Below are 12,829 nucleotides of genomic sequence, written 5' to 3' on the forward strand. Positions count from 1 at the left end.
ATTTAATTTATTAATTTTATTTTATTTTATTTTATTTTATGCGGGCTTAACTAAAAAAATAGCAATAAATAAAAAATAAAAAATTGTTGAACGCTTTGTGAGAAAGTCAGTGAATGAATCTAATATGCTATATATGTTTGTTTTTTTTAAAGGTTGCAATAATTGCTGGAAATTTTGAGCTTGCAGAATTCATAAAGAATCACAAAGACGCTGATATTGGTAAGTTGGATAAACTCACCTTCTTTGATGTTTGTAAGAACAACCTTATAACATAATATTTTATGAATTCCAGAAATGTACATAGATGTACATACAATGTAAAAAGGGACGAGTAATAAAATAAATCTTGTTCATATAATCTGAGATTCTGAGTTTCTGTCATAGCCAGTCACATTTGTAATTAGCAACAGAATATTTAGTTGCTGGGTTGCCCCGCCCACAGTGACATTTTATTGGTCCAAAATTGTTTTATCTGCTGCACATAAGAATTAACACAAGGTTGCAGTGCAATGTAAATTTGCAGGATATAAATGGTTAAATATATGCAGGAAAGCCAAATCCAGTCACTATTCAGTACACAAATAGATATTAAAAAGGATGCAAATTGGAATTTTGTATGCACACATTACAGTGATTTACTATTGGGTGTTTTGAGTGCTAAACTATAAATGGAACAAAAATAGACTCTAGACAACTGTAATTATCTACAGAACAACATTTGAATCAAGTCATTGTATGGTTCATGCTGAATTAATTGTTGGGGAATTATTTTACATTTACATTTACATTTAGTCATTTAGCAGATGCTTTTATCCAAAGCGACTTACAATTGGGGGATACATAAAGCGATTCTTCTTAAAGAGGCAAACAGACATAGGAAGTGGTTGTAATACCAAGTTCTTAGACATTGTTCAAATAAGTACAAGCTAGAAAGAGAAGGAATAAATAAAGAGAGAGAATTTTTTTTTTTGTTTGTTTTTTTATGATGAAGGCAAGTAGCTTCGAAAGAGATGGGTTTTCAGCTGTCGCTTGAAAATTGTCAGGGATTCAGCATTCCGGATAGGGGTGGGAAGATCGTTCCACCAGCCAGGAGTGGTGAACGAGAATGTTCTGGAAAGTGATTTTGAGCCTCTCTGTGATGGTACCACGAGGCGTCGCTCACTAGCGGATCTCAGACTTCTGAAGGGGATTTTGGAGGAGTATCAATATTGCCTTGTTCTGACTGGCTGTGATTTGCTAGAAACTTGTCGCATTGCGTCCCGCCTGGTTAGGCCACAATGTTATGAACACCTCTGAAGTCTTGATTATACTGAAAATAAGCAATACCAAATAATTTAAAATGCTTTTCCTCTGCATAATTCCTGCGAGAGTATCATATTTATTAAGGTGTATGATATGATCCAATTATCAGGCAGGGAGCTGATGCTGCAGGTGCAAAAGTTGTACTATGTGCTAAAGGCTAACATAAGCTAAAATGGGCTTCCTCTATTGTTGCTAGTGACACAACAGACGTCACCTCCAGCGGTTCCCATAATTATGCAGTGTTATAATGCTGGGCCTCAGCAATTTGTGCCTCTATAGGGCTCCCGAAGTGGCTCACTTTAACTTATAATTGTGCATTTGAACCTTAAGTGAATATACAAGGTCTGTTTGCTGTTTTGGGGGTCATTTTTCAGTTATTTTGCATATGAGCAAATCTAGTTTTCATATATCATGCATGTATTATATATATATATATATATATATATATATATATATATATATTCCTGTGAAGTTGTGTCTGGCCTTGCTTTGTGACAGTGTGCATGTATATGTATATATTCTTATATATCTTCCTGTGAGGTCTTACTGTATCTTATGCGTATTCGGCAAAATATTTTGGCCATAAACAGATGACAAATGATTTTTTTTTACATTGCTCGGCACTCTCTACTCCCACAGCTCTAACACGTGTAGCAGATGTCAGTATTAATTTACCAAAAGTAAAATGCATCCGTATATTTCTGACACTCTCAGCCACACAGTGATTGAATGCGCTCATTTCAATTAACGGACCGCATAATCATCTGCCTCATTAAAGCTAGGAAAGGCACAACAGATTTAATTAATCATTAGACATCATTAAACGAAAGGATTTGGATGAAATGAAGTCTGTTCTGGGTAAATAAGACTTTGAAGAACTTCACAAGCCATGGATGTGTCCGTATATAATGTAGAGTGGAGATAACATGACATAAATAACTTATTTACATATTAATTATTCATTTTGCATGTACATTTTCACTGCGTTCCGCATATAACGTGATTGATGTGCATTATGCGTTTATAAATGATGATATAAGTGATATTTGTTTGCCCCTGAAGGCTATGTGCACAGGCGTTGCTGATTGTCGTTGCACCCTATAGATGATTTCATGCGTCGAACCCAAGCATGCATCTAGAGAGAGCTTTACTCAGTGGAGCTGACCTACATAAGCTACAGACCTTACAGGAAGAGGAGACTCATCCATATACACGCACACACTTGCACACCAGCAGAATTCATACTATTTCCTGTACTGAATTTAGGCCATTATCAAGTCCTAGGTTTTTTTTCTGATCAGAATTGTCACGTTCAAGTTTCTTGTCACATTTGTCCTGGTTTTTCTGACCTGCAATGCTAATCTTCGTCTCACCGACGTGCCGTATACTGGTTAACCTGCTTATTGGATGACATTGAGTGACTTTGATTGCTTTGTCAGTTCATTTTCCCTCTATATTAATGTAAAATTGAAATGTGGGATAAGGTTTCCAGGACTATGCGCTTTAAAATAAAGGTTCTTTATTGGCATCAGTGATTCCATGAAGAACCTTTAACATCCATGGAATCTTTCTATTGCACGATATGTTCTTTATAGTGGAAAAAGTTCTCAGGGTTTCTGCAGGTCTTAAAAAAGGTCTTTACAATTCTTTTTTTTTCCCACAAATTAAGGCCTTAAAAGGTCTTAAATCGGAGCAGAATTCATAAAGTAATTTTAGTTTTTCAATTCAAATATCTAAACAGCCTTAAATCAAGATACATTTACTTGAGATGCAAGCTGAACATATGAAGTCTTGTTTTCTGAGAAATGGAATTAAAGTGAAAAATAAATATACTTAAAGGTGCTGTATGTAAGTTTTTGACTCTACTAAAGCATAAAAATACCATAATATGTTTGCAGATATTTAAGAAACATGCTAAGAACATAATTGTTTATCTGAAAAACAATGCTACAGTCAGTTATTCTCCTTTGAAAATGTGCGTTCCGAGCCGGAATGTTGGTCTCTGTTTTGGTTTGTGAAACCCGCCCACTGCCAGTTTACCCAATTGTATTTCATAACCCCGGGTTGCCAGTTGGCAGAAAAAACTGCTTATTTCATTTCATTCATCGTCAAGTGCGCTCGTTCCTGTTGGTGTCGTCAATCTGGCAACCTGCGTGTGCATCAAGTCTGAGGAGGAGGGGCCGGGTGAAAAAAACCCTCTCCAATATTTTGAATTTGGACTGCAATACCTAGTTCAACCACTCGGTGTCAATCCTACATACAGCACCTTTAAATGTAATTGTTTGTATACTACAGATGCATTTACATATTTATGCACTTAATAAAAATACTCTGCAATTGTACTTTTAGTATACTAAACTGGTATACTTAAAGTCTGCTAAATTGGAACAACTAATTTTGTACCTAATGCACTTTAATTGTGCAGAAGCAGTGCTGAAGTCCAACTAAAGATATACTGAGGTATATGATTGTGCTGAATTGGAACTATTGCAAGTATACTTTAGGCACACTTTAAATATCTTACATTTAAAGACTTAAATTATAAAAAAATCATACAATTCTCATCAATAGTGGCATTAAAGCACAGTTTAGGCTTAATATTAATAAATGTGCATTGTGCACAAGTAGTACTCCAAATAAATTTAATTATAATTTTTAAAATCAGTAAGTCTCAAGCGATATGTCATGTAAATAATGTAAATATGTTAATAGATTTGAACATAGTATGAAAAAATGTATTTTAACTGTAGGGTATGCTTAAAACAAGAACAAATTTCTGTCAGTGGGGTGCTAACTTGTTTTCTCTTTGAATTAAGGTGATTTTTCTGAGCCCACTGGCAGATTTTTGTTCTTGTTTTATCCACAAACTCACTTAATTTTGATCAGCATCTCATAAAACAAGACTTATGACATTTTGCTTCTCAAGTAATTGGTTGATTTAAAAATCTATGAACATCTGCACTGGAAAAAAAGACAAAAATACAGAGGACGAACACTTTTTTGCAGCGTGATCAGGAGGTATAGTAAACGTTATTTCCTATTATTTTGTAAAATGAATTAAAAAGGAATGGGGATCTGTTGGAAGTTGTATTTTCAAACTTTTAAGTGTTCCATTCAATTTATTCCTTTCTTTTCTTTACTTGGTCATAAAAACTTACATTTACTTTAATAAAACCTGCAGGAACCCTGATTCTTCAGATTATTAAAATGTACTTGACACTAAAAAAAAGTTCTGTTCCAAGGTTCTTTGGGGAGCCTCAAATGCATCTTAAGTGGCATTTCTGCAAAAACCTCATTTTGGAACCTTTATTTTTAAGAGTGTAGCTGGAGAATAGAGCTGACCTGAAGTGTGGATGTAAGACCTAGCATTACGCATCTTTTTTGCTACAGCTGTCAGGTTTTCCTTATACCTCTGGGTAACAGCTCTGACATAAACACAGAGATTCCATCAGCGGAATATGGGAATCAGCAGGCTTCCGGATGTTTCAATCTCAGGGAAAGGAACCTTTGACGGAACGAACCGGTTGGCCAGCTGTGCGCCGATATTGTTTTCATAAGGTTTTGATTGAACAATCTTCAATAGTTGCACAGTTTGCCATTGCGTCTAAAGCGTCATTCAGGGAGGAAACAGGAACGGCTTGTTATTTTCATGCGCATAGTAGCAGGGGATCTGGTAATTACGTGTCACATGTTAGACCACAGCGGAGGGCACAGTGTCGGAGCTTTGATCTTCACAAAATCCAACCGTTTGCGTTTTTAAACTCCATCGAAATCCATCAGGTTTTGTTTGTTTATGTGCTGTGGCCTCCATGCCTATATGTTTAAAACAAGCACTGTAGTTATGCATGTAAATGGACGTCCCATTTAATGCCACCCGGAGGTTGCCATGGTTCCCGGATCCACACAATAATTGGCTTAAGGGATGTGAGTTTGCCTTGTGCACACTTGTCGCGGTTGAGAAGCCAAGGAGGTCTCAGAGCCTGGCTTATTATCGACTTACTTGTTAAAGCATATGAAATGGCGCCGATTTCAAAGAGCACTCAAATATTGTGTGAATTATGGGAAGATATGCATGTATGCATGCACACATGCAAATGCACACACACACGCAGACTCATATTGCATTCCGCCAGTCTATATTAGATATTGGGGCCGCTGGGAAATATAATACACCGTCTTGAGTTTTAATCATGGTTTATATACAAGACCAAATTCAAAGCATGACAGAATGATGGATTTCAGCTCACCACCCAAGTTCAAACCTATGCCAGCTACGATCGAATAGGTTGAGCTCTTTGGTTCGATACACGGTTTCAAGTGCAATTTAATGACTATTGATTTAATGAGACTGTGGATACCAGCTGTGTTGGCCGGCTCTTCGGAGGCCCGGCGGAATTGCTTGTTACGTATAAAGAGTCCTTAATTGGGTGAAAATGTCTGTTCATCTTCAGCTACGCTCTGGATGGGCGAAGGATTTAGAAATTGCTGACACATATGAAAGGATGTTTTCTTTATCAGGAAAGATTAATCAAAGCATCCCAAGCAAGGGCGATCGGCACTTTTCTGTAAGGCTGGGTTGTTAATGGCGTGATAGAAGAGAAGACGAACGAGAAGAAAGCAAAAAGAAAGAGGAGGCCGTCTGTAGAGAGTTAACTCACAGGGTTTGCATTGGGTTATTTTAAAGTGAAGCTCGTTTTATTTTGAAACATGGCCATATCATAACCGCTCCCTGAAAACATATTCACAGCTCCCACTGGGAACCAGTTTCAAACGATTTTGCCGCTTACGGTGTTATTACTTGTGTGTGAGTTGTGTAAGTTGTGAGAAGCTGTCAGGTTTGTCATTTTGCTGGCTCATTAGACCACAGAGATGGAACTGAGATTTCTAATGATGCACAAATTATGTTGGATTTACTGTTCCACTCTGTCCATTACTGCTGTATAAAAGTCGTCAAGTAAGTGTGTTACAGTATTATAGTATTTATAAATATTTTGGATTAGCTTTTATTTTTATATTTTCAGTTATCATTTTAATCATTAAAATTAATTAAATTAAATTAATTAATTGTCTATTTTATTTCTAGTCTACTACTTGTTTTCTTTTCATTTAAAAAAGGATCCTCTAACACTAGCGTTCTCTATTCTTTTTCTATTCTATCTACTTGTTTTATTTTTATTTATAATAAAACAAAAAACAAACAAACAAAAACCTTGCTGCATGTTTTGCGTTTGACTAACCAAGACTTGTCACGGTACTTACATATAATTTCTCTTTTGTTGATTTTGATTGCTTCTATTGTCCTCATTTGTAAGTTGCTTTGGATAAAAACATTTGCTAAATGCAAATGTAAATTTTTACCATGCTTTTTAATATCTCTAATTAGTACCATATTTATATTTTATTTTATTTCAGGTTTATTCTAATTAACAAAAATTATTTTAATAGTTTTGGTTTTAGTTAACCATAACAACACTGTTGGCAAACCAATTATTGTAAACAAATCTAAACAAACTTTTTTTAAGTGAATTGCCATGGATAATCAGGTTTTGCAGAAACTTGTTAAGTTGTTGTCAGCTTAAAAGCAAAAGGACAAACCAAATTCTGAAGTTCATGTTTATCTTTGAATTCAACTTTTCACTCATTTTTATGCTCCAAGTTAAAAAAATTAGAATACAAAGCAAAATGTGAGGATTTGCACTAGAGGTCTCAGACTTTGGGATCCCTCTGTATATTTATCAACTCCGTATCCATATATATGCTGACGACATCATACCCTGACACAGATTTTAAAGGGGGCGGGGCGAAACGGAAAGAAACTGAGACTGAGCGGGAGAGTTAGTGTGTACGTAAGTGTGTCAGCGAGAGAGAGAGCGAGCGAAGAAACATGCGAGGCTTGTGCACTCTGCCGTTTCCTCTCGCAGTCACAGACGGCATCATGTGGAGCGGGCACTGTCACCACAGTGCTTGCCTTCTCCGTTGTGCTTCACTGACCGAGGAACCCCAGTCCAGGAGAACCTGACCTTCTGTTTCCAAGTTCCTCAAGGCGAAACGGACATTCCAAGGGAGTTATTGAGCAATAAACTCAGAGGAGATATGAAGTCTTTACTGAATGCCTTCAAGAAAGAAGGTAAGAAGTGATCTTTTGGGTTTTTGAGGGTCTAGAGCAGGGGTCTCCTGACCTTTGGTGACTTCTGTTCCATGGGATTAGTGCTCAGAGCTCCAGCCTTAGAGCTACACGGTGTTCTGACTTTTCTTAGGTGTGGAAAAGTCTTTGAGTTCTATCATGTATTATGACAGATTATAACAAAAGTTGAATCTGAAGAGCGAAGTAGTCTGAGGTGGAGAGAACATCACTTTGAAAGAGTCATTTCCGTCTGCAAGGAATTCAATAAACTTCATGCTGTGAATTTTTAACCTTCCTCAACATATGTCTTCTACCTTTCCTACAGTTTCGTTTATTGGAATTGGTGCATTTTATATTTAGAATGTTGCTATTGGAATGTTTTGATTTCTCTTGTTTGAAGCAAATTACTGTTTCATCAGCGTTCCAAAAACCAACGTGTTCCGGCAGCCAGTGTGCTTGTGATGTCATCGTCTTCAGTTGGTGCCAGAATATGGGGCTGCCCATATGAACCATGTAGTCCCCCCCCCCCCCCCCCGTGCATTTTATATTTAGAATGTTGCTATTGGAATGTTTTGATTTCTCTTGTTTGAAGCAAATTACTGTTTCATCAGCGTTCCAAAAACCAACGTGTTCCGGCAGCCAGTGTGCTTGTGATGTCATCGTCTTCAGTTGGTGCCAGAATATGGGGCTGCCCATATGAACCATGTAGTCCCCCCCCCCCTCCCCCCGTTGTGACATTTTGAATGCCGGCTTCTTTTAATTGGCAGGTTTCATGTGGCATCATCTGCCACATCTTTGGAGGCTGGGTGGATTTCTTCACAGCTTGTGGGGGTTGGGTTTGTACATTATTGCTGTAATGATCACTCTACAGTAGCCTTTTAAATAATGAACAGGAGCTTATGTACCTCTGAGACTGTTTGTCATAATAACCGTCATCCAATGAAAACCTTCCGTGACAGTGAAGGTGATCTAACTGCTCCAGGTTGCCATTACGTCAGCACATTAATGAATAGGGGAGTTTGATGTGTGTTTAGCGGTGTAATTCTCCTCTATGCTTCTCCTGTTTTTTTTTTCAGAATATATTTATAGCATTTGTCTCACCCAGCAAGTGATATCTAGTTCATGCGTGAACTGTGTCTTTCAGCAGCCTGGTGTTTCTGAGAAACAAGCTCCTTTGGATAAACATCTTCCTGAACCACCTTTAATATGGCAGCAGATAAATAATAATATGCATTCATCATGCAGATATAGTGCGAACAGTGAACTCCAGGGATTTCCCTAGGCCCAATAAGGGGGGTGTTGTGGAGATATAGGCTTCATCTGGCCCTGAAATGTGTGCATATTACCTAGGAACCACAGAAGTTGGCTGATGTGGGTGTATGTCTCTGGAGACCAGAGTGATCAGCATAGTCTTGCTGTTTAAGAAACAAAAACCACGGTGTTTGCAGTATTAAAGGAGTATTAAGATGTAACTTTGTTGATTTCCGCAAGAAATACATTTGACTCATCCCTCAGTTTGAAAAAAAAAAAAAAACTTTTACAAAGTCTATTGGGCATTGAAGTAAAAGTTAAAGCTGAAGTTTTTTTTTTTTTTTTTTTCCCCTGAAAAAAAAATGAAAAAAAAAAAAAGAAAATTATGGACATTGTAATGGGCCTTTTACACTTGTTAACAGGTTCTGTGATTTCACACTGTTGGTCTGTCCGCAAGAAATACATTTGACTCATCCCTCAGTTTGAAAAAAAAAAAAAAACTTTTACAAAGTCTATTGGGCATTGAAGTAAAAGTTAAAGCTGAAGTTTTTTTTTTTTTTTTTTTGCACTACTAATAACACCAAACTGCTTGTTTTCAGACAGGTGTTCCAAACAGTCTGCCATTGGTCAGCCAAAACAGATAGCCCTGCCCCAAACCCTATTCGGCTGAGGCAGTGTTGCTGTGTTGGTCTAGTTTGGAATAAAAAACAAAATAAAAACACAACAGAGCAGTATTTTAAAAGCACCACAGACACACAGTGTTAACAACTTACAAATACTGTACTGTAGTTATCTCTACACATTGTACTGGGATAGAAGAAAGTACACTATTGTTCAAAAGTTTGGGGTCAGTAAGAGTTGTTTTAAAGAAGAAATTAATTATTTTATTCAGCCAAGGGTGTGTTAAATGTATCAAAAGTGACAAAAGACATTTATAAAGATTTATTTTGAACGTTCTATTCATCAGTCCAGATGATCCAAAAAATCCAGAAGAAAGTATGACTTCTTTCCACAAAAATATTAAGCAGCACATTGTCAGACTCTGTTCCATGTTTTGTCTGTGTCTTGCTCCCCAGGTGTTCCTTTCCCATGTTTAATTTGTCCCAGGTGTTCCCCATGATGGTTCATTGATCCCAGGTGTGTCTCATCATCCCCTCCTCCTGTGTGTATTTAAAGTGTTCCCCCAGCGTCTCCTCATCCCTCGTGTGTGTGCAACGTGACACACATGTGATTTCAACCTTGATAATAATAAGAAATGTTTCTTGAGCAGCAAATTAAAATGAATTCTGAAGGATCACGTGACACTGAAGACTAGAGTAATGGCTGCTAAAGATTCAGCTTTGCCATCACAGGAATAAATTACATTTTAAAACAGAATAGAAAACAGTTCTTTTAAATTGTAATACTATTTCAAAATATTACTGTTTAACTAGCTGTCCTGTGTGGTTCCATTCACACAGCACAGACTAACCAAAGTCTGTCAAATTCTGTCATTATTTACTTACACTGTCGTTTCAAACCTGTACGACTTTCTCTCTTCTGCAGAACACACTTTTTTTTTTGTCTAAATGAAAGTCAGTGGGGTCCAATGTTGTTTGGATGCATTTGACTTTCAAAATATCTTCTTTTGTGTTCTATTCAGATTTGGAACAAAATGGGGGTGAGTAAATGATTATTATTATTATTTTTTAAAAATTTTGTGTGATCTATCCCTTTCAGGAAATAACGTGCATATCAGTCTCATTCGTAACTTAACTGTGTGTGAATGGAAGTGTATTTGGCAGTCTAAAACAAGATTGACAACCATATTCTGTTGCTGTGTGAATGTAGCCTATGTAGAATGAAATCCAGTCAAACTAAAGTGCTGAGTGCCAAACATGTGCTCCTTAGTTCTGTATACAAAATAAATCCATGTAATCCTATAGCATCCAGTGGCGGCTGTATGCATTGTGCATACCATGAGCGCTCTGACCTGAAAAAAAAATGAATTCTGAAGGATCACGTGACACTGAAGACTAGAGTAATGGCTGCTAAAGATTCAGCTTTGCCATCATAGGAATAAATTACATTTTCAAATATATTAAAATAGAAAACAGTTTGTAATAGGGTTTGACAATATTAAATCAACAACGTGTCAATATTACTGATTAAATCAATGCAGCCTTGGTGAGCATAAGAGACTTTTTTAAAAACTTCTTACAACCCCAAACTTTTGAACAGTAGTGTATTTAACATTGAAAAATGGCAAACTTTAGCTTTAAAGATATGACACTATTTCACAACACATTTAAGTCCAGCAAGCCTGGTAACTTTTTGTGTGATACCCTTAAGGATACCATGAAGTGATATGTCCACTAAGCTTCTGTTTACATGAGTCAAACTTTACCCAGAGGAATTACATTAGTAAATGATTAAGTCATTTGACCTAGAAAAGTAATTCTACCTCAAAAAGGATGATTTACTATTTTTACATATCAACTAATGACCATTTTTGAATTAAACATTACTGAATAATTCATAGAATCCACCAGTATTACTGTTCCTAAATGCTTTTAGTTTGCAAATACCTATTTTATGTGTTTTTTTTGTAAACTGAGGGACGAGTTGAAATTAATGGTAACACATAAGCTTACAGCATTTATTAATCTAGGTAAATGTTAATTTATCAGTATGCTTTTCTTAATACAGCAAATAATGTAATCCAATAATGTAATGTATTTGTTAGTCCATGTTAGCTATTGAATTAACTAATTTTAAAGTATTGAACAACATAATTGTAAAATGTTAACTAATTATTTAGCTTATTTAACCAGAATTTTTTCTTTAACTAGAATTCGACCATGGGTTTAGATGTGCAACATTAATTTGATCTGAGTTCTGACAGCTTATGACATAAATTCAACAGCAACAAATGTATTCATTAATTCAATAAATGAGCATCAAACTGGGTGATTGTGAACTTGATGAGCAGACAGCGTTCGGTCTTTTAATGTGACAAAGTTCTTTGTATGTGGTAGGAAGCTGAAGCGCAGTCTAGCAGCTTGTACTTGAACACTCGTTACAGTGCTCTAATTATTGCAACTTTCAATGGAATGAAGGACACCTAAAAAGCTGAACTACTTTGACGCAGACGGAGTAGTTGAAAGTCCATTTCACACTTTGTATAAACAGTCTTTCCTATTCTTTTTATGTAATCACTCTCTTTGTTTCTGTATCTCTCCCAGTGCCTTTTCGGGAGGCACTGACAGGCACGGGTCGGAGCAGGCCGCTGCAGCAAACACCGCCACAGCACCAGGGTAGGAGCACTCTTGCCGCCCCACGCGTGCTGCTCCGCTCCAACAGTGACAACAACCTGAACGTTAACAAGCTACCACTGGACCGTTCTCGCTCGCCCTCTCCTGCCGCCTCCCCCCTGCGCAGCCTCTCGCCCCGCCACCCCCAGCAGATGCAGAACAGCCCCAATGGCACGGTGAAGACCATGGCCCGGGGGGGACGCTCCGCCCGAAGTCGTTCCCCATCCCTGGGCCGACTGGGGGAGGGAGACACCCGGAGACAGACCCCTCAGCGCCACAGCAGGTCAGTGGCTGTCCCAGAAGGGAGAAATGGGTCTTGAGGACAACTGTGTCAATGTGTCAAAATGTGTCCAGTTTTGTGTGGGTCCCTCATGTCCAGGCTGGAATGTGTCCCTTTCTGTAAGGACAAAGTTGTTTTTATCTATTGCCACCAGAGGCCCTACAGTATTTATGGCAAATCTGTGTTATTTTTATAAGGCCACGTGTGGATGCAAATAGGTCAAGTGTTGGGAATTGGTCTATGGGATATGGACTGGACCGCAGAGATGCCTGGCTTTTCAAAAATATTACTTTTTGGAGTTTTCAGGACATTAGATCCACAATTAAAGGATTAGTTCACTTCCAGAATAAAAATTTCCTGACAATTTACTCACCCCCATGTCATCCAAGATGTTCGTGTCTTTCTTTCTTCAGTCACAAAGAAATTACGTTTTTTGAGGAAAATATTCCAGGATTTTTCTCCATATAGTGGACTTCAATGGTGGCCAATGGGTTGAAGGTCCAAATTACAGTTTCAATGCAGCTTCAAAGGGCTCTACACAATTCCAGCCGAGGAATAAGGGTCTTATCTAGTGAAATT

General features: G+C 37.5%; 1 protein-coding gene across 1 annotated transcript in view; it reads left to right on the forward strand.

The window, feature by feature from the left end:
* LOC107654104 (SH3 and multiple ankyrin repeat domains protein 1-like) overlaps positions 1-12,290 on the forward strand; it is a 49,224-nt gene extending 36,934 nt beyond the window's left edge. The window contains exons 10-11 of the mRNA XM_016441031.1: positions 153-219; positions 11,902-12,290. Of these exons, the coding sequence (XP_016296517.1) occupies positions 153-219; positions 11,902-12,290 (456 nt within the window). The remainder of the gene's footprint in view (positions 1-152; positions 220-11,901) is intronic.
* Positions 12,291-12,829: the final 539 nt, after the last annotated feature.

Source organism: Sinocyclocheilus anshuiensis, unplaced genomic scaffold (assembly GCF_001515605.1).
Source record: "Sinocyclocheilus anshuiensis isolate Anshui unplaced genomic scaffold, SAMN03320099.WGS_v1.1 scaffold115, whole genome shotgun sequence".
Lineage (NCBI taxonomy): Eukaryota > Metazoa > Chordata > Actinopteri > Cypriniformes > Cyprinidae > Sinocyclocheilus > Sinocyclocheilus anshuiensis.